The 24,102-nt window shown below is 24.8% G+C and overlaps 1 protein-coding gene across 1 annotated transcript in view; it reads left to right on the forward strand.

The window, feature by feature from the left end:
- Nucleotides 1-900: 900 nt before the first annotated feature.
- LOC129976379 (serine-protein kinase ATM-like) overlaps nt 901-24,102 on the forward strand; it is a 106,396-nt gene continuing 83,194 nt past the window's right edge. The window contains exons 1-14 of the mRNA XM_056089911.1: nt 901-1,022; nt 2,394-2,478; nt 4,067-4,225; nt 4,327-4,456; nt 5,447-5,611; nt 6,110-6,275; nt 8,152-8,314; nt 10,692-10,873; nt 12,394-12,594; nt 13,153-13,260; nt 13,481-13,606; nt 16,386-16,498; nt 19,470-19,784; nt 21,925-22,133. Coding sequence (XP_055945886.1) covers nt 2,401-2,478; nt 4,067-4,225; nt 4,327-4,456; nt 5,447-5,611; nt 6,110-6,275; nt 8,152-8,314; nt 10,692-10,873; nt 12,394-12,594; nt 13,153-13,260; nt 13,481-13,606; nt 16,386-16,498; nt 19,470-19,784; nt 21,925-22,133 — 2,115 coding nt within the window. The 5' untranslated portion in view covers nt 901-1,022; nt 2,394-2,400. The remainder of the gene's footprint in view (nt 1,023-2,393; nt 2,479-4,066; nt 4,226-4,326; nt 4,457-5,446; nt 5,612-6,109; nt 6,276-8,151; nt 8,315-10,691; nt 10,874-12,393; nt 12,595-13,152; nt 13,261-13,480; nt 13,607-16,385; nt 16,499-19,469; nt 19,785-21,924; nt 22,134-24,102) is intronic.

Genomic DNA, 24,102 nt, shown 5'->3' on the forward strand with positions numbered 1-24,102 from the left:
CACCTAATTGTAAAGTCGACCATGAGAATCTACAGAAAAAATAAGTAAGGAAATAAAGCTAAAAAATTATTAACATTTAATGGTTAGATTAATACCATTAGAAAGGGATACTGATATTGAAATTAATAAACAGCATTGAAAAAAGAAACCTGTTTATTGCATACTTTCATATTCCTGTAAGTTTTTATTAATTCTTTTGTATTTATTAAAATTAATTATTAGAGTTTATTGCCAAAATTTTTATGTAGCAATGCTTTGGCATTAAAATTGCTAATTTAAGAACAATTTTAAGTTGAATTAGGCGTGATGTATATTGCATCTTTATTTTTATTTCTAATTTTCTTATTATTACATGAGTGAAGTATAATCAAACATTTTACAGTCTAATAAAATCCTACATTTAAAATAGTTTTATTGTATACACAAGACAGTTATAAATTAATTCTTCAAATTTCAAATGCTTCAATTCTAGAAACGAACGAAGTATACCATACTATTAACTACAGAAAGGGGAAGGAGTCATCATATTAGATCAGATGAATACTTTATATTATAATGTTATTATGACGACAAGTTAATTTAATTAATTTTTCTTCCTTTCTTTTTCTTCTTCTTTTTTTTTAGGACGTAGTATCCCGAAAGAGGAAAATTTAATTATGGTAATGTCATTATATCTTTTGTCTTTGCCTTAACGCAGTTTTAACAATTATTTAGTTTTCATAGATTTTTATTCTCGGAAATCATTATAAAATTATACTTAATTACTTATGTCTGAACTATATGATTAACTATACAAAAAAAAAAAAAAAAAAAAAAATGAGAAATATATTTTATAAGGTGAATTTATTTAATTGATATGGCAGTAAGGCATTGCTACAAAATGTAAACAGCTGTTTCACGCGCGGAATTTCGGGGCTTTGATTTGTTTTGATATTGACATTTTCTGTCAGACAATCGGCTTATACTGACTGTGATAAAATGAAATAGTTTCAAGACTTTATTAGTGCATTTTAGGAGAAAAAGTACGTTTTTTTCCCTTTTTTTACGAGATCATATAATTTAATATAAATTGTTTATACAGTAATTTCGTAGGGATAATATTGATAACACCGACTTTTTGACTTTTGATATGTTTTACTATACCAGAGATATTAAAAGTTCTAAAGAATGAAAATAAATCGATTAAATGCATATACTGTAGCAATTATATGTGTGAAGATGATTAAATTGCCTTAATTTCTATATTTGGATCGAATTTTAAAGTTATTTTATTGCATGAGTTTTTAGTTATTAGATTGACATGATTTCCCCCCCCTCCCCCCATTTCACTTGGTTTTGGGTTCTTTGTATGAACTATTAAACAATTCTGTATTTTGAAAATTTTACATAAATATATTGAACTAGCAAATTTTAACTTAACTTAATGCAAATTTTTCAGGATGCTTTTGAAATAAAGAGGAAAGTGACTAAAATGTTAATATCGAAATGTGTCTTTTGTGAGAGGATTTATTTTAAAGCTGTATAGCGAATAAAAGACTGCTATTTCCTTCATTGAACACTCACTAGTATTTATTTTCCATGTATAGTAAAAAGTCTTTTGATTTTGGATATAAACATGTTAAAGTTTTATTTATTTATATAAATATCTTTTAATTAAAATTTCTTTCTATCACTGATTATAGTTTAAAGCATATTCAATGTGGTTTAGCTTAATACTTTTTGCAAAAAAAATTCATTCTTGATGAAGGAATGTACTTAAATCAATGTTTTTATAAATTTTATTATTTACAAATTCTTATTCTAAAATTATTTATTATTGATATAATTTATATGCTATAAATTTGTCATAGCTTCTATTTAATATATTTTTTAGCTGCTAAATCTAAGAATTTTAAATTATTCTTAACTACATTATTACCTACATAGTTACTAAAACCTGTTTGTTTTATTAAAGTTATTTAGTAATGAGTTGGTTTTGTATTTATGTACTTTGCACATATATTAGAAAAAAAAATGTAATTTGTCTCTCTTATCCAAAAACTGAGATAAAATTTAAAATTTATATCTCTTAAAATTAGCTGTCTTCAGTGAATATATTGAAAACATTTAATTGATTATGGTATATGGTAATTTGCAATTTTTCCAGATTCATTTTTATTAACAATAGCCAAAAATGTGTACAAAATGTCTTATGCAGTAATTGTATGTGACAAAAAAAGGGGATTTCTTCCTTCTGTTGTATTTAGAGCAGTTATACACATTTTGATGATTGTCATATTAATAATTATGTTTTTCACCTCTCTTTATCTCGGAACTGCTTCTATTGATCTATGAAAATTAACCGTTCCAAACATTGAAATTGAAATTAAAAATATTAATATACCGTTTTTTAGTTGCAGAATGAGTGACTCTGAAATAGGGAGAAGATTAAAAGACTGCCTCCAACAACTTGTTGAAGGAAAAGTTACTGAAAGAAAAGTAATATTTTTCTATAAAGTTCTTATGTTGCTGTTAATTTAAAAAAAAAGTATTTATTTGACAGTTCTTATAAGACTTATATTTAGTAATAGTAATTAAACAGTTAAATTGTTACTAAATTTTAGCATTTTAAATTTCTCTTTATAATTAAAAACAATTTTTTTTTTTTTTAAATTATGAACATTATAGTTTTATATTCTAAAATGCTGCTGGCTTTTAGAATTTCAAGAAATGTATGGCTACATATATTGCTTTCTTTGTTGCATTATGATAAGCTTTGGCATGCTGGTAGCATTTGTTATAGTAACATTTTTCATAGTAGTATTTCTTTTGTATTTGATAAATAATACATTGTAGTATCAGTGATATCTTTTTAAATTTATTATATCTAAATGGATCTGTAGATCCAGTAGTTATATGAAATTTAGCTTTTAGTTTAATTTCATTGAATTTTAATTTAATTTTTAGGATTCTTTTTTTTCCCTTCCCTTTTTTATTCTTTTGGTAAAAAATTGCTTATTAACATGTAATAACGACATTTTAAATTTATTTCTTCTAATAGTAGAAAAAACATTTCAGAAGGAATTTATGAAAATAATTACAATTATATCCTGTTTAGCATCTGCATTCCAGCATTCAAACTATAAAAAAATTATAGAAATTATATAATGATAAGTAAACATATCAGCAATTTCAGAGAGTAATTCTAAATTTGCCATAAAATAACAATTCATTCTAAGATTTGTATAAAAAAATTAAAAAGAAGAAAACTTATTGACGTTCTAAAAAGAAAAGAAAAAGAAGAAGAAGAAAAAAAAAATATTGAAAATTATTTATGAAAATGCATTTATTTTTTTGAACATATTGTTTTTAAGTTTTTAATGCTGATGAAAAATGATAAATGAGAATTTTACTACTATTGTCTTTTTCACTGAATGGACAGAAGTTGATGATTAGTTGGTGATTCATTTAAACATATAAAATTTTGATTATTGTACTGGACAATTTCATTATTCATTGTATTTAGCACAAATGCAAATAGAATGCATTTATTTTTGTGTAAAAGATTTTTATGTTATTTTAGACTGAGACACTGATATACAAAAATATTTCAATTATGATTTTAAAATACTTTTGATTATTTGTAAATTAATTACAAAAATGTGATTTTTTTTTTTTTTTACACAATGTGCATGATTATTCTAGTTATAATAACCCAGTTATTTTTATGATGATAAGGATTTATTATGTTTGGATGAATATATATCTATTTAAGGTTAAGTTTTTTCTTTGTATACGTTTAAAAATTTGCATGTACAAATACTTATTCTAATATTTATTCCAGAAATACATATTGGAATAAGGAATAAATAATTATTTTTCAATCATCAAAAATTAAATAAAATTAATAATCGAGCTGAAATCCTTTCAGCGTAATTATTTGATGTTTAATTAGAAAAAATAACACCTTTTATCTCCAAAATGCCTGTTATATATATATATATGTTTAATTAATTGTTTCATTTTTCAGAAATATGTTTACTACAATAGAAAATAATTGTATATTTATAAAAATTATTATTTGCAGAAAAAAGTAGATGAATTAAAGTTACTGTTAAAGCAAGCATCTTACATCCAATATTTAAACAGAAATTCAGCTAAGAAAAGAAATGGCTCAAATCAAGGAAATGTTTTTGGGATTACATGGAAGATAGTTTTTAGTAAAATCAAGGAATATATTGTACAGGTATTTTTTTTTTTTTGCAATTTTTTTTTGTATTTAATATAATAGAATTTTTGTTATTAACTTTGATTTTAACATGATAAATTGTAAATTATTTTGATTAGGAGAGTCAGAAATTTAAAGACAAAGAAAATTCTAATCAAACTTTATCTGCAACTGTTCAAACAAATCTAATGAAGGATAAGAAGAAATGCACAGATTTATTTCGTTTTTATGTTAATCTTATAAAACAAAGTAAGTGCTTGCATTGACTTTAATCAGATGTTGATTTTATTTCTATTAATGGTGTATAATTTGTATTTTAAGTTTAAAATATATTTGCTTATCTGAAAATCTAAATTAATTTACTTGTATTTTTAATACATTTATTGGTGCTTCATGAAATTAGTATTTCTGTTTATGATGTTTTTGGTAGCTTATGTATAATACCTGATTAATTGATTTAATCATTCAGATTATAAATAAATCATATTAAATACATATTCAGATGGCAAAAGCATCACAAAACAACCTAAGAAGCTATACTCTGTGCGAGATTTGAAGAATTGCGTCTTATTATTATTTGTTGAAATCATCACTGGAGACATGAGCAGTCAAAAGTGGGTTATTGGAAGGTTACTGGGAGCATCAGGAACTTCATTTGTTGAACAAATTGCTGTTAAAATTAAAACAAAATAATAATTCAAAAATTAGAATTGGGAACTTTTATAGATCTATTGCATTTAAAATAATAACTTGATAATTACATGCTTAACCTATTTGTTCATAACATAACTCATTCTTTTTTAAATTTTTTTAAGATTTAATTCTTTTTTTAATTGAAAATTTGATAAAATTAAGATGTTTAAAATAAAGGGAGCATCAAAGTAGAATTCACTGTGAAAATAAAGGGGAAGACATATATATCATTTCATTTAAGTTAAGGTGTAACCAAATTATATTATCTTTTTTTTTACTTTTTTTGTCTTGAGAATGAAAAGAATTAATTAATTAAATTTTTATCAATAACAATGGTGAATTGATAGTCAATTAATGAGCAATTCTGTTTATGTATACCATCTTTGAGCAGATCATATTTTGTAATCAATCATCATCACTCTATTACACAATTGAACTGAAATCCAGTTGGTGTTGAATGAATGATTTAAGAATTCATTTATTCAGGCTTTTTTTTTTTTGCCTGCATTATATATATATTTTTTAAAATGCTCCTTTTTTTTCCAGATCAACAATATGATATGGCTAAACCAGTCATGGACCACATATTAGCTGTTCTTCATGAATCGTATACTAGAATTGCTTTTGGCTGTGAATATTCTCATGCCTTGTCAAAAAATGTCTTATCTGACCCATTCATGTGTTTGAAAATCCCAGCAGCTGATTTTGATGGTAATTTGTTGTGATGCCATTATCTGATTTTTTTAAACTGTAAATAGTAATTTTCTATACTTTTCTGCTTTTGCTCAAGGTACTTTTTTGTTACTTTAGCTGTGACTGTCACTAAACATAAATGTTGATTTTTTTTTTTTTTCTGTTTTGTTTCAAACCTAGCAAACGTATGCCTCAAAGTCCATGAAAAATTACACAGTTTCCAACTTAAAATTGTTATCTTGATATTCACAATGCTCACTGTACAATGAGAATACAATGCTCACTTTCATTACTATTGAGCTAAAGGAAAAGTATTGTGAATTTATTCATATTGAGGAGTGATGATTTAGCCAAAGTGCAGAACTTCAATATACATTTGCATCCATTCATATGTATAATAAAAATAGAATAAGATATCAGAATTTTTTTTCAAATAAATCTGCAATTGATTTGTAATGATTTTTAATATTTTTTTTTGTTTATTTTTTAAAGTACTTACTTTCTTTTTGATTGTAGCTGCCATATGGTTTTATTGTAAAATCATAAAAAATCCTCCTCATGGTTGGGATAGAAGTTCTATGACACAAGTTCTATTACATTTACTGACTGTTAGATCAAACATGGGAACACTTGAAGTCTCTAAACTATTTGACTTTTTCGAATATATATTTGATGCTGTTAAGTAAGTTTCTTTTAAATAAAACTATTATGTATTCAATAAAATTGAATTTTAAAATTTTCTATGGAGTTTTATAATTTATATTTATTTTCATATATAATAGATACATTGATTCACATTTATTTCTATATATAATATTTTGATTAAGCTAATAGTGTAAAAAATGGCATTTTTGTTATATGGACTTTAAGTTCTACTAATAATGAAGATAAATGTATGTATGTATGTGTGTGAGCATACCTGTATTTGGGTTTTATAGGCCAGACCTTTTGACCTAAAATTTCCAAATTTAGCATTCATATATCTTGGAGAGTAGAAATAGGCAGCTTGGAATTATTTTTAAAATTTTAATTAATTAAAAATTAAGCTATATTTTAGTATTTTTTATGAGATAACTTCTGAAAATATTAATGTCCAGAAATAAATGTAACATCATTTCAAAACTAAAAATTTCTTTTTAGTGATGCCAAATAATGATAGTGATTGTGTATATATATAAACCATATATTTATATTTTCAATAGTACTATGATGCTTTGGAATTAGTCTCCATTAGAAAGATTTATAATTATGAGGAAGAGAAAATATATAAAATAATTAAAATAACACTATTTTAATGTTTGGCAATTTGGTGGAATCATAAATATGAGTTATATCTGCATGATTAAATTTAAATTAAATATAACCAATATACCTAGCAAATCTACTGGTTTCAGAAGTCTGGTCTTCTCTATCTCTATCTCTACTATTAATAAAGGTGAATGTGTGTATTATTGCTGTACAGGTTAGATAGACCGTTTGATCTAAAGTCACCAAATTTGGCACATATATACTTCGGAGTATAAGGAAGTGCACCTCAGAGAAATTTTTTTCCACATCTTAATAAAAATAAATTTTAATAAATCTATTCTTTATCATCATCATAGTTGGCTAGACAGCCCAGGGTGGGCCAGTGTCTTTCTCTGAATTCTGTTCCACTGCATTGTATTTTTGACACGTGCACCAGTTTCTTTCCTGGATAGCCAAGAATTCTGTCTCCACTGACTCCATCCATCTCATTTTGGGTCTATCTCTTTTCCTACTTGTTAGAGGTTTATGTAATAGAATTTTTTTTTTTAAATATGGAATCATCATCCATTCTAAATATATGAGCCGCCCAGTTCATCCGATTTATTTTTATGAACTTCATAACAAATAAAATATATTAACAATTAAAAATTAAGCTTAATTCAGACTTTTTTTACAACTTTTAAAAATATTACTGCACAAATTTTACACTGTTTAAAAATTTAAAAAACTATCTTTTTAATGATAGCAATTTAAAAATGCTTTAGTTTTTTTTTTCTTTTTTGAAATTTTGGCAATTTTCTCTCTCGATCTGTATATATATATATATATATAGTTTTTTTTTTTGCCTAATTTACAATTATAGATTACATTGTTGTCTTGAAATTGAAACCATTTTCGTTGTTTCATCAAATATTTAAGCACATTTCTCCCATTACTGAAAGTAAAGGAGGAAGGATCCTTTTTTATATCGCTTACAAAACAAATAAAAAGGTGATGTTGCAATACTACAATATTTAGAAGATAGATGATCTGGATATTTATATTTTTACAGAGCCTGGGTAAGATAGATAAAATAACATAGTTTTAATATCAAATAATTTTTCAAAATCATGGACATGAAGTTTGTCTAAATAATTTACTGGGAAACAAATATTACCAATATTCCTGGCAAACTACTTGTTCTCTTGCAATTGATATTTGATATAAAATATAATTGTAGCATATAATATTTAGCCTGTCCTTTTTTTTTGTAACAGATTTTAGTTTATTAGAGATGCATAGTTGTAATTTTAAATTATTTATATTTTTAGGTCAGAAAAAGTAAGCAATCATCATGAAAATCTGTTGAAAGCTTTATTGCTTGTTTGCCGAATTTTTGGAGTTGATTGCAGACTTCGACTATGTCAACTTGGAGAATCAGTCATGTTTCCTTTAATGCAATTATGGAAAACAAGACCTTCTGAAATTTGTTCTGTTAGTTCATTTGATTATTCCTTTTTTTATATGAAATATAATGTTTTGCAAAAATTTTCTTGTCTTTTTTTTTTTTAAAATTATTTTTAATGTGATTGTTGCGTTCATGTTACAAATTAATTTGATATTAGAGATAAACAACTATAATTGATGAATTCTTAATATGTGCTTCCATCATTCTAAGGCTACTGGAAAGCTTTGTAAAATTGTGAAATTTTTCTTTATCATTTGAAGGAGTTTTTATTAATGTTGTACCAAATTCTGTGATGATACTTTAATTATTTTTAATACAGTGAGTCCTATTCAGATTGTTTTGTTACATATTGATATTTCTTATTACTCTCCTCTGCATTGTAATTTAAATTATTATTGACTATCAATGAAGAAATTTTTAGGAACAGATAAATAAATATGAACTAGCCATTTTTGGCGACCAGTTTGTTGACTTAGATTGATTTGTTTAGTCTGTTAAATGATTAATATGTGATGTATTTTTAAAATTTTTGCTTTGTTATCTGATATAACTAAAAAGAATGAATTCGAATGAATCAGTTTGCTGCAAATTAAGAACTATATGTATGTGAAATAAATGCAGAAGTGAAATATTATCACGGAGTTAATGTTTGGCAAAAGCAAATGATCGAATGATTAATGGATTAGTTTGAACCCCATCATAACATTTCAAAACAAATTATGTATGAACTTGAATTAAAAATATTATTAATGCATAATTATATTGAAATTAAAATGATATCATGAAATAAGTATAAAGTGCCCCTTAATATAATATATTAAGGGGCATTAAACCCTTAACCCTTAAAACCTTAAAATAATATAAAGACCATTTTTGTAAAATAATTGTTTTGAAGGATATGAACGTCAATTCACATCTTCTAAACAAACCATCAGTATTAAAAGCCCTTTTTTTTTTTTTTCACTTGATTAAATTTTCTATTTAAAGGCTTTTTTTTAGATATATCTTCTTCTCTTTACTGAATGGACTCGTTGGGGACATAGTAAATCCAATCGAAATATTTTTTAATAATATTTCACCTAATTGAGGCACTGGATTCAATGATACTAAAATCTGGAATTTGCATAAATGGTTTGTTTTTATTTGATTGTTGCTATCCAACAATAAGTAATAAGCGCAATTTCTGTGCCACATACATTCTTATTTTGTATATAAAGATTTTTCAGATTTCTTTAATTATTTTATCATTTGATATTTAATATACTGGTATTTTTTCAAGGAAGCTATTTAATAGTTATTAGCTTGCGCTATTAATTTTCAAATAAATTTAATGATGATTAAAATTAAAGTAACCGTTCTCAGACCTTTATAAAATCCATTTGGTACATTGAAGCACATTAAAAGAATCATGGGGAGGGGGGGGTGCATTAAAAATAATTATTTAACTTTTGTCAACAAGTAAAGATAATGAAACAGAAAAAAAACTTTTAAGGATAGAATCACCGTGTTTATTCGCTCTGCATTTCATTTGCATCAGTCACATTTCTGATAACCTGTTGTAATTTGTCCAATAGTATTGCAAAAGAATATTTAAGGAATTTCAGTATCACATTGTGTTATGCTTACTTTCAATTTAGACAAAATGCATGATAAAATTCAAAATCAGACAAAATTCTTCCGCCATTGATAAATCTCTAAAGAATTTTCGTAACTAGAAGTCAGAAGGCTTTGATTGTATAAAACAAGAATCCCAGGTGTTTAGAAAAATCTTCTCAGATATTTTTTACAGATAGCATACTCAAATCTTTTGTCTCTTCAATTTTTGCAAGATTTTTTTTTCCAAACGATTCTTTGAGATAGATTCTTTTACAAACAATTTCAATTTTTATAAATTTTAAATACCATTCTTTTATGTGAATCAAAAGCCAGGCATGAATTTATCATTTGATGGAGCTTTTTTAATACATCGTATCTGGCAGCTTATAAATCTCAAATACATTCCTGATTTTAATCTTTATGTGCATGCATATAATCAGATATGTGTGCATATTGAAGATGCACACATTTCTGATTGTATTATTTCTTCCATTTTAAATTTTAATATTAATTAATTTATACTACACAAAGGAAACTTAGCAATTCATTGAATAATTTTTTTTATATTTAATAGTTAGGTTATTACTTTAATTTTTAAAATCTGTTGCGTCTTTTTTGTGGTTTATTTTATAGCTTATGTATCTGCAGTTAATTCTTCTTAATTTTTTAAAAATATTTTATTGCTATGCATTTCCTGTTCTTATATGTTAATTTTTATTCCCATCTTGTTCTCTCACAATTTGCATAATGAGAAAGAATAAAGCATTGTAATTTGCATGCTTTGAATTTTTCATTTTTTAAAAACAGGAATTGATGCTTGAATTTGTGAGCTTTCAATTAGCTATTCATCATCCAAAAGGGACTGTGATACATGAAAAGGGAGCCCGAGCTCATGAGTGGAATTCATGGAAAAGTCACCTTTTGAATCTTTTCAAGATTTTTGTACAAGAAATAGATGAATTATGTGAAAAGAACAAATATTCATCCAGGTAAATCTTATTCTTGTGGTACAGAATATTAATAAAATCTTCTGAAAAGCCAAAATATTAGTTGTAATTATGAAAGGCAAAAGAAATTATTGAAATCATGAAGAATGTATTAATTTTAAAATGTGACATTTTCTTTGCAGGCCAAATAGTCAGTAAACTGAGATGGCTCAAATGTATGACTGAAAAGTTGTCAAATTACGCATTCTAAAATATCCATATTCATTCATCTAATAATTTGCTTAAAAATGTGAATTCCAAATTGTTATAAGGGTTGAGTGTATTTCTTCAAAAAATCTTATGTAATATTGTAATCTTTTATATGGAGGTTTAGAAATTGATGCCCTCTGTTTGAGAGGAAATATATGTCACATTACTATTCATAAGTCGTATATTTTCTGCAATTTTGTGTTTAAAATTGACATTTTGGAAACACATTCAATTAATAATTTCCTTCAGACTGTTTGAACTGTTTCAGACTGCAACTATCCCAGAGTGATTAATTCATTATTATTCTCAACATGGGTTTTGAATTAATGTATCCATTATGAAATCTCAATATTTGTATAGGTATAAATATTGATATTTTGCAAAGGTTTTAAATGGTAATTGTTGAAAAGTTATTAAGAATTCATCATTCAAGAGTTTTAAAGACAGAATGATGGATTTTGTTTACACTACAATTGTAAATTTCTTAAAAGCCCCCCCCCTTAAAAAACTTTTTTTTAATCATGTGAGAACATGATGTTGTTTTGGTTAGGGGGCTTTAAAGCTCAAAATCGCATAGGCAATGAATAAAGCATAAATGGCAATTTTCACCATCATCTTTCTAGCACATATTTTTTTACCTGCTTTTAATATATATATATATAGAGGGGGGGGGAATAGAGACAAATAGAGGAGTCTTGTGATTGTTTCAAACCGGTTTAAACTGGTTTATGACTTAAATGAATTAAGACAAATAATGACTTAAAAATAATAATGTTGTCACATGATAACTTGAATTTTCCAATGGAGATTTCATTTTAATTTTAACTACTTTTTATTTATTTATTTTTTTATTTACAGTGATATAAGGTAGACATAACTGAAAATCTATCAAATTAGCTTAAGTATAAGTAAAAAAGAAAGAAAAAAAAAGTGTTTTTAAAGGTATTTTTTTCAATATTTTAATTATATTTGTACTATGAATAAATTAGCAGCATTCACAGGAATTCATTAAATTATGTAAAAAACTTTGTATAATGCTATGAAAAATTGTATTCTTATTTTTGTAACACAATTTTTCATTTTCTATATAATGAAAATTGTTTTTTTACTATTTTTATGATAAAATCTGCTGAAAAGTCATTGAAGAATATCATAAATTAATAATTTGAATGATGTTATGTAATGGAAAGACATATTCATTTCCCAACTTATTCATGAGTTAATTCTATTATTGAAATTCTATTATTAAGGTTCTATCCTAGTCTTTTTTTGCCTATGTAATTTTTTATTTATTTATTTTTTTTCCCTCACAGTAAGGAAACAATTCTCAAACCTGTATTTGTGTCTGTTTTCGTTGAAATCTGTGCTCAAGTTTTTGTTGATAATGTTGGCGCTTTAGATGTTACACAAATGTCATCAACTCATGATAGTACTCAGGCATCTAAAAAGAGACGAGTTGAAGTTAACTTCAGAACTTTTATTGATTCTTTGACTTCTTCGAAAATTGTGCCTTGGTGAGTATGCAAAATCTTTTCTATTGATAAAATTTATTACATAATTTTTTGTAACATTAAAAATGTTTTAAACACAGTCATCAAAATTAATAATATATATGTGCTTTTGTAAATATATAATATTTATTTTGAAGCTTGGCAATAATTTAAAAATACTTTTAACATAAAATTTTTATTTGAAACACTGCTAATTTAGAGTATTCTATTTATTTATATGTACTCATCTATCAATTAATGAATGATACGTATTCAATTATTTTTCTTTTAAATCTTAAACATATATTTAAAATTTTTTTCAAGCTTTCAGTATTTTTTTATAAATATATTATTTTATTTGTTTTTATTCTTAAAATATATAAGAATATATTTTATGTATAATCTTTGTGCAATCTATTGCTTTTTTTTGTACATTGCTTTTCTTAATAAATTGAAGAAGTTTAGTTATTATTATCTTATGCTTAAATTAGATTGTTAAATAAATTGAATTTTCTTCTTATTTTTTCTATATATATTTTGTTGTTGAATTTTAATGTATAATTTGTTTTTTCACTATTTTAGGCTTCAGGTAATTTCTGCTTACATAATTAAATATCCTGAAACCATTCCTATTGAGGAAGCAGAACATTTACTTGAAATTTTAATTGACATTAATCTGTCTTGCAATCAGTAAGTTTTTTATATGATTTTGCTGCAATTAAATTTGTTTTCTAAATATTTTGTGCTTTTTTTTTGTAATAACAGTTGTGTAGATTAATAGCTGTCATAAAATCTTTTGGAGATAATCAAAATTTATTATTAATTTTTGTTCAGTTAATATATTTTTTTTCTTGTATTCTTCAATATTTGTTATTCAGTAATTTGTCTTAAAAAATGTAACCTTTTTCAGGTTTGAAACAAAAAATTGGCTTTTGACCTGCTTTCAGTCTTTTGTTGAGTCATTTGGTGTTAGTAACAATGAAAATTTTTCTGAAACTAACTTTCAGTGGCAACGTTTATGGGATATAGCTGTCAAGTAAGTTAATTTTTCTATAATTAGATTATGTGGGGATGTATTTTAGCTGCTTATTTATTAAAATATGTTATAAAAATTGATTGAGCAAATTAATAGTCATATATAACGACTTTTAACAATTTATGTATTTATTACACTTACATTTTTTGTGTTCTAAATTTATTTCATTTAGTTTTAAATAAGTTAATAAATTATTTTAACAGATTTATATTTTTATAAACGTTTTTGAAGTAAAATTTTAGTTTGTATTTCAATATTTTTGATTCCTGTAGTTTCTGAAATACTATTCAACACTTCTGAAAACAAATATCAAAGATTTAAAGATAAATTAAAATTCTGATTTTGATTAAAAAAAAAAAACCTACTGTTGTTTCTGAAGTAGCTATAAAACATTAGTGTTAGTGTGTACATTATAAAAAGTTTCTACAGAGAAAATCAAAAATACAGAGAATTTGTCACCTAATACTTAAAAAAAAATCTTTCAGGGATAACAATTATCTTCTAAAGACTTATATATAAAGCTGCATAGTGTTATTTGTAACATGGTGATATTACTTTGTTCCATGATAGTGATATTGCAGAATTGTGGATGATAAAAATGTAAATATATAATTGAAAATGAAGAGATATTCAAAAAGAGGGAGATTGAAGTGTTCTACAAATTATTTTGTTAAAATTTAATTGTATAAAAATACTTTTCTTGATTCTTGGAACATTAGTATCTCATTTGGGACCTTGTTAAATTGAGCTATGAAAGATATCTGACATGCTATGCCTATAATAGTCTAGTTTGGATGGAAAATGTCATTTTTTTTTTTACCAGTGGAATATGAAAATAATATTTTAAATTATCAAGAAAATATTTAATTAAAAATGAATATAAAATATTTTGATCATTCTTGTTTTAAATTATAAAGAAATTTTTCAGTTATTTCTTTAAAATTTGTTTTGATTTTCATTTACAAAGATTTTCTTAATATATAAGAATTTTTCTTAATTATCAATTACATTAGATATTGAAACTAGATTTCTTTAAAATGACTTTTCATTTTCTGTATGCTAATACGGAGATCTTTTCCCCATGACCTTAAGGAACAATACTGAACTGGCATATGTGGGGGGCGGGGGTAAACCGCTCAAAGCAACACAAAATATTGAATTTTTAAAAAATTCTGCATCTGACTGAAGATTCAGGATTTTAGGTACATTGAATGGCCATTATGATTCCATGGTTTGTAAGTGCAATAAATTCGTCTGGACACTGCAGATCAACACACAAACACTTTTTTTTTTTATAAGTACAGATTGTTGCATTATGCATTGTGTACATTGTTATTTAAATTATTGTTGCTATTTTAGCTTTTAATTGCTCAGATGTTTAAAAGCATTTTATATGAAAAGTTTCAGTGCTACAGATTTTGCTTTCAACAATTTTAATTAATTAATTAAATTAAGTAACATTTTTTAATTTAATTATTGGTGTATTATTCATCCATAGTAATTATAGAAGCAAACACAAGAAATCACCTCAGCTTTTAAAAAATAACTTACCAGCAAATGTATATCCTTACTTCTATTAATCAAAGTAATTCTAATTAGAAACTCATTATTCATATTATAGTAAAATCTTAAACCATTATTCTAATTCCAATGGATGATGTTTTCAGAAAAGTAATCTTAAAATTCATCAGATGAGCAGATACTACTTTCTTTAGAGTTAACTAACAATTTTATTTTTACATGTTTTAACAAAGCACAAACATTGTGTATATTGCAAACAAAAATACAGACAAAGACACATAAGAGTTCTTAAATGCATTATTGTCAAAAGTCTGTATTAGCATTAAAAGCATTTTTACAATCAAGTATGATCCATTCTTTTTTACAATCCTTCCACCCATCATATTAATACAGTGTTTTGCATATAGGTTATTGTAGTAAATAACATTTTCTTCACTGCAATAACATCTGAAACTCATCTTGAAAATATTTACATATGCAATTTAAATAATATTTGAGTGATAATAAATTATGCAAGTGGCTAACATTTTTTATCCATTATGTGAATTGGAGAGGAATTGCAGTGGTAAATTTTAGGAGCATAAAGCCTGACTTCAACAATTTGGAATAGAGATGAATTTTTTGTTTTTTATACTCTTATGAAATCTCAAGAAGAATACAACTACTGAAATAATTGCTGGAATATTGTGATTCTTGAAAGATGTTAAATAGTGTAGAAAAAAATAAATAATAAAAAAAAACTTAATAGATTGTTTAGTTTGATCAACTTGACAGCTAAAATTTGAGTAATAAGAGCTCCATATCTGTCTTGTGTTGATGCCAATTTCAGCATGGATGACTATAAAGTTAACAGTCAGTTTGTATAATGCTTAATAATGGAAATAAATCAAAGTCTATGAATACTCATAACAGAAGACTGATACGATACTGAAATTTGCGATGTCCAGGTGGAGCTGGAAAGTTAATATTGTGTTAAAATATTCATTAATTGTGTAATCTAAAGTATTGTTTAACCATCTTCAGTTGCAGTAGCTACTTGCTATAATTGTATATGGTTTTTGAAGATAGTATCTATCATTTTGCATGCCAAATTTTATATGTTTTTGATTCAGTCTGTTTCTTAATTGAAAACTTATCAAGTGGATTGAAAATTATTATTTTGAAGATTAGAATAATAAAAATAATTTAAACAGAATGAATAATAAGTTAATGGGAATTTGTTCAATAATTATAATTATTTTTGTTATTTTTTTCCCAGATCTGTTGCACTAATGAATCAATGCCATGAAGCTTCTCATAAATTGTTGTCAACTTTGCTGTCTCACAAGTTAATTGTTCCTAAAGTAGAATTCTATAATTTATTTACTCAAGGTAAAGAAAGCCAATTTTGATCTGTGTTGCAAATTTGTTGCACAGCTTTTTTTCTGTAATTCACTTAATACTAACGAATTCATTATTATTATTTTTTTAAATTTCATTTTAAATGAATATTGTTTTTGCTTTTTAATTTTGTGAAGGAATTTTCTATGATGCATATAAAAGGAATTAATTTTCTTTTTATTTTATGAAACTAATAACCATCAGTATATCATCAGTAATGGTTATATTTTCTGAATAATTATTTTTAATATTCAAGAGCAGACTGTAGATATCAATTCTCAACAATTTTGGAACTTTACTATGGAGTTTACTTCTCCCTATTATTATTTTATTAAGTTTTCTTCTTTCTAGAGTGCTTAGAAAATAAATTTGTTTCTTTGTAATTCTTTACTAGACAAAAAACAAAAATCGAACTCTCAAAAGAAAAAAAAAAAAATATTGATATACAAAAACAAAGGCTTGTTTATATAAATTTTTGTATCTTTTGTATATTTAAAATTTTAATATTAAAGCAAAAATAACAATAAATTATGCTATACTTAAAAAAAATTGTGAACTAAGTACTATTCATAATTGAAACTTTTATTCAATCAACATACATGAAGAGTAATATTATTGTTATGCTAATAAAGAATTCTGAAAAAATCTCAAACTATTTATAACTTGTCTGATTGTTACGAAAATTGAAAAAACTTATACAGATAATTTTAAAAGTAATTTCTGTAAAAAGTATATCTTAATAGTTAAAGATTATCATAATACTTTTTAGTACTTACTTTTATTATAAATCTGAAATTATTCGGGGGAAAATTGTTGCTTTACCTGTATTTTTGCAATTTTGATGTTTGGATTAGAATTTTGAATTTAAGATATCTTAAGCAAATCACATTCAAAATAACTATTATATATGCCTAATAGAAGAGACTGTTAATAGTACACTTTACACTTAATGAATATTCTACATAAAAGCAAAAACAAACAAACCTCAAGGGGTGAAATGGAATTAACACTTCTGTATTTAATTACACAATATATGCATATAACTACACAATGTATACACCTAAGTTCCCCCACATTCGTTCATATTTCTTCTTTGGTTTATTTCATTTCTTCTTTATTAATTTCTGGAAAATGAATAAATGATTAACAGAAATTTTTTTTTCATTAAGCCATAAAGTAATTACCAAAGCAGTCTGCTTTGAAGGATTGGTTAAATCTTCTTATAAATGTTGAAGCATTGTTGAACTAAACATATAAACCTCAAACAAGCTATATTCAGAAATAAATATTGTTTTTACTGAAAAAATTATGTTTGATATTGAACATTGATAGCAAAAGCTTTACATACAAAACCACACAAACAGGCACACACATACACGTGTAATGATATTTTAAAATTTAATTTATTTCTAATTAATTTCCAAAGTTTTATCTTATTTCGACCCATATTAACTTCATTTTAAAATTTTCTCTTATTTCCTGATCTTATTCCTTTTTTTTCTATTTAATTAATTCAGCACTAGCTGAACTTTGTAAAAATGCCGAAGTTGACAAGTTCCCACACTCTGAGTGAATGGATAAAAAATTGTCAGCCAAGTGAATTCCATTTAAAATATCAGTTACCTAATTTGACATGTGTAAAGAAAGCCCTATCAAAATCTCGTAGTATATAAGCACTGGGAAAAATATTTTCTCTCTCTTGCCCTTTTTCGTTCTCTTCTGCTCTGTGAGCGGACATATTTTGTCCACGTGTCTTGTACTTAAGTTATACCACCCGGGATGAAATAAAGGAAAGTTAAAAATTCAAAGTTTATGTGATTATTTAGCGTATGTCAAACTTTTTTAATATACTGTTGTTGCACTTTTTATTTACTAATTTTGGAAGTTTCTTGTGAAGTAATAATTATATTTTATTGGATATTATATCACTATAAACATATGTATTTTTTTAAATTCTTTTTTTTAACATGATAATATTTTAAGGATGGCAATTTTTCTATAAAATATGTGCTATAAAAATTATTATGCTCTGAATGGAATGCTCTTAACAGCACAGACTGAATTTACAGCTTAGTTCAAACATACTTTAGAAGTTGGGAATATCCACCTCAAAGTGATGTTTTTAAAAAATTTAGTTAATAAAAAAAACTAAAAACAAAGTTTTTAGTTTTTTTATTATAACTTCTAAAAGTGTTATAGAATTTTTATACTACCTTAAAATTCATAAATTATCTTTAATTGCAGCACAATTATTAAGCTAGTTTTAATAAATTTAAAAGAAATTTGTAAGTTTGTTTTATGGCAGTACTTTTCATTATTGTTGAATACACATGTTTGATGGAATTAAACCAGACTAATCAAACCTAAAAAATTATTATACTGTTATGTTTCAGATTAGAGGTTCTTATTTTCCTTTTTTTTTAAATTTCAATTTGTGAATTTTTTTACTTATGTGCATGTGCTTCTACTTTTTCATAATATATAATTCATTTTGATACTATAAAATTTTTGGTAGTCTTTTTTTTTTAAAAATAAAACAAAGAGTTACAATCCCAAAAGTTCTGTACAAAAGAATTTTGAGGCTTTGAAAACTATCATTTTGCCTTAATACTGGATACTGCAGTATTAATAAGCAAATATTTAAAAAAATTGTGATTTGAAGTATTAACCTATCATCATGGTTATGACTTGTTCTATTTCTTTCTTTTGTTCTTTCTTTCTTTATTTATTTTTCCCTTCTTCTAAATCAAAAAGTACTCTTAAAATTGCACTATTTGCTAGTTTTTCTCTGTGTATCTTAAGTAAATTTGGAACAATAAAAATGGAGCTTTGAATTTCTTATTTTTTTATAACTGTTGCTTAAAAAAAGTCACTGTTAGAAGGTGTTTTGTAAAACTTTGTTTGAGAATATATCTGTAAATAGTTGATATAAAGTTACCATTTATCTTTATTATATTTTTAGGTTCTAATAATCATGTAACATATGCATCCTTGAGGACTTTAAGGGTTTTCCTGGAAACTTATCCATCACTTTCTCCAGTTAATGCCTGCTTTCAAAACACCATCCAGAATATTAGTTCTGTTAATTCATCGACATTTGAAAATCGAATCCTGGATTGGCTGTTTTCAAGAAAATCTGATGATAATTCACCATTTCAAGTTTTGTCAAATGAAACTGATTGCTTGACTGTGGAAGAATTTGCCAAAGTTTTAACTTTACTTTCCATGAAGAACTCAGAACTGAGAAGTTACAAAGAATTGGTATCTACTGATTTAGGTTTGTTAATTTTGTTTTTGTAAGATTCTTGTTCTTTTAGTTGGTAAAGATCTATCAGATATTTTTTAAAAACAGCAGCATAATTTGTGCATATCTTTCTTCATTACTGATTTTAACCAATTTTATAACTGTAATAATTAAAATTCATGTATTTATTAATTGTTAAAAATATCACCGTGATAGAAAAATGAAATAAATGCAAAAGGATTGTTTTTAATATTTTTTAAATATGATAGTTTTAAAAATTAAAATATCATGAAGTGTTGAGAAATTTTTATTTTATTTGATATTTTCTTGCCATATTAAATTGTGAATGAATTTTAAAAGAACATCATTTTTCAAAAATGCTATATAATATTATTAGTAGAATATTTCAAAATGAGTGTACTTTCAGGTGGTCATTGAAAATGTATCTTTGTATTATTCTCCAAACAAAATTATCTATAAGAAATGTTAGATTTATGAAAGCAATATCACATTGTATGTATAATTACAATCATTGAAATGGTCAATTTGAGATTTATCATAGTGAAAGTAGTTAATTGTTACTGATAGTTAAATTTTTTTATCTGAAGACTATGACAGGTAATAAAAAAGAAGCCAAACACAAAAGTGTCGAGCATCTTCAATTTATTATAAAAAGACTTACTTGATTAGAAGACCTCTTATTTAATCTATTAATGACCATTTATTGTACACATTCCAATAATTGTTGTTTTGAAACAATAAGAAACAATTATTTTATGTGTTTCATCGTCATAATATTTTATTATTGTGCAAGTTATTATAAATGTTATATACTCTTTATTGTACTTATGGTCTTAAAATATTATATTAACTCATTTTGCAGCATTTGATGAAATTTGAACAGCGATTGGATAAAATAATTGCAGCACTTATAATTGTTAAATCAATATAAATAACTGTCATTTTATGCTTTTCCAATTTGTTCAGTTCTTCCATTTGTCATAGTTTTTAAAATAAAATCTCTTGCTTCAAAAATTTTCTATGAATAATCTTTATTTATTTTTATTTTATTTTTTCACTCATCTTTTGATGTACTGAAATTTTAAAATTTTGTGGGCTTGTTGGTTCAGAATGGCAATGATCCGATCTTAATTATCAGTTAAATAATTAATTTAATGAGGCATTGTCATCTAAAAATGAATTTGAATAAAAAAATTCACAAAATTCTATAATATTTATAATAATAAGTTATAAATTGAAAACTAAAAAGTAGAAAGTATTTATAAAATTTTTTTCTCCTATCTTTAAATTAATAGATGTGCTTTTTAAAATCCTTTTATCAAATTTATTCTATATTAAATATACTTTTTTGAACATCTTTGAGCTTTGCAAAATAATATCTGTTTACTATTTTTTCAAACACTTCCTGATTTGCTAAATATCAATTTTGTGCAGTTTTGTGTCCCTAATGATAACTAAATATTTTAATGTTTTCAGAATTATGCAATAATTTTAACTAAATTTTAATTTTCTATGAAAGTACTTTATGTTAATAGATTTGAAAATAATTAATAGCATATTAACAGATCAAAAGCATATGTTTATTAGTGTGTTAAAATTACAATAAATTTGGAAATCAAAAGTAAAATATAAAAGCACAAGGTATTGAAAACAGTATAAAGAAATTGAGCCATAGTCATTGTCATAAGAGAGAAAATTTTAAAAATTAAATTGTACAATGAATATAATTAAAATTTCATCTTATTTAGAATATCTGTATCCGTATCTCATATTTTTGTGTTTAGTTAATCATTATTTATATTTTTGGTAAAGAATTACCTACTTTTTTACTGTACAAGTTAATTTTTAAAATATGTTTAAAATAAATTAGTAATTATTCCATGATTATTTTTAAAATATTAAGTGATTCTGGCTTTTTTTTAAAAGTTATTTCTCAAGATATTTTATTTATTTATACTTGTTTACTCATTAAAAAAAGATGCTATAAATGGATCAAAGTATAATATTTATTGAATATTTTAGCAAATATTTGGTCATTAGATATTGATTCTTGTTAAATTGTTTTGATTGGTATTTTTGATTTTTTTAAAATTAATTTTTTGTATAATTGCCTTAAACCCAAATGAAGTATAAAATATTTAATTGTGTTTAGAAAAGGTGAGATGGATTTCTGATTTAGAGGAAAAATTGCTACATATTACATTTGACTTACCAATGAAGTATACAGATATTAAGCAGAAAGAAGAGAAATTGATCAAAACTCCTTCAGGTGTACTTTGTGCTCCAGTTTGGGAAAAGATCCTTAATTTCTTTATTGGTGTGTCAAGCAGTATCTTTGAGCAGCAAACTATTGCAAATCAGGTAAACAAAGAATCATCCTTATTTGGGTTTAAAAAAAAATTCTCACTGGGAAGTCTTTTCTCTTATAAAAAATTTAAGTGGCATGTCTATTTTCAAAATTCACTTTTTATTTGCCCTATATTAAAAAAAAATCATTAGGCATATTTACTTTTAAAAATATCTAGAACTGTTATTTGAATCAATGACTTGAAATTCAAGTGTTTACAATTTAAAATTTCCAGAAATATGAAAATTCTTTTATTTTAAGAAAGATTTATAGAATTTACTTGAAATTTTGAATCAGGCTTAATTTAAAGTAATAAGTTCAGATAACTTAGGATTTATTAAAATTGTTAATGACGTTAATGTTTCATTTAAAATTTTCAACATATGAACTTTATTGTCAAAATTTAATTTGAAGATACCTTTATTGTCTGAGACTAAAATATTGATGAATAATTATGAGGGTATGATATAATTTTACTCCCATGAAAATTTGGAATGGAGATTGTGCAGTCATTTAAAATCAATTTCAAATGACTGTACAAGCTTAATTATGTTTCACCTTCTTTGCAAATAATTTTTTGGGGCTTTTTGGGGGGGGGGGGATAAAGGAAAAATTGTTATACATATGTTTATTAAAATGATAATGAAACAATATTTATTTTTATACTTTCTTGTTTATGATGGAAAAGTATTGTGATCATATTTAACCTTGAAATTTAGCTGAATATTCATAATTTAGGAATCCAAAAAACACATTTTTGATATTATGTTTATCAATTTATGTGCTTGTGAATGCAATAACTAAACAATGGTAAGCTAAATGGCTAAAATTTGATTTGTAATCTTTTTATCAAGTTTGTTGATTTTTTTATTTTTTTAATCTTAATTTTGGACAAAAATCCACCAGTAGGAAAGTTTTTCTATCTGTCCTTGTGTAGACGATAGTTAAGAACTGGTGACATGCATGGATATAATCTGATAAAAGTTTTATCATCATAATTGTAGATAAGTATCGATTTTTTTATGATATCTATTCATGGGTTAACCATCTGTCACCTCCTTCTCATGCATGCAAAAGTATTAACTCATAAACAGTGTCTTGGATCAATAAAATTTGGCATATGATCATGTTACCTAAAAGATCAATCATATTTTCATGTAATCAAATATCTGTATAAAAATTTGATTTCAGTCTGGCAAATGAAACAAAAATTAACAGGAATGTTCAATCCAAAACGTTCTCTCATATGTTCTCGTAGAGGTATTATCTTCCCTCTTCGTCATATAAAATTGTGGAACTTGGGTAAGGTTGTGAATGCAAAGAGTGCTCAGTTTTATTTTCACACATGAGAGTTGTGTTCTTTGTAGTACAGTAAACAATAATGTGCATATACATTAATACATGCAGTTGGTGAATATTAGTTATAAAAGAATGATCTTTGGTAGAAGCTAGCATGTTGCCTTTTGTGATTTAATATTAGCATGCAATTAGTATATATGTACCAAAACATATCGAATATATATTTTGGACACCTTTTTTTCCAGCTGATTAAAATCAAAATTTGACTTAGAACTACAATTGTAGTTACAAGCTCACATGCCAAATTTCATTTATTTAACTGACTGATTCTTGGTCAGATTTGTTTCAAAATTTGATCTCTTTTAGATGCTAAAATTTTGACCAAATTTTATTTACATTAGTTAATACATTTCTGAATTAATACATTTACATACATGTAAAAGTACAGATGGTCAACTCCTTGTTGGATTTGATTCCAAATTTGATGCTCATTTACATTATAGATAACTCTGTGTACCAAATTTTATTGATGTATCTTTTCACATTTTATAGTTAGGATGTTCACTTGTCTGAAAAGACAAACTTACTCTGAATGGATTTTGTTCAAAATTACATAGACATCTGCAAATGTGATGTTAAGCCCATATATCAAATCTTAACCATCTAGCTCAAAGTGTTTTTAAG

This window comes from Argiope bruennichi, chromosome 7 (genome assembly GCF_947563725.1).
Source record: "Argiope bruennichi chromosome 7, qqArgBrue1.1, whole genome shotgun sequence".
Classification (NCBI taxonomy): domain Eukaryota; kingdom Metazoa; phylum Arthropoda; class Arachnida; order Araneae; family Araneidae; genus Argiope; species Argiope bruennichi.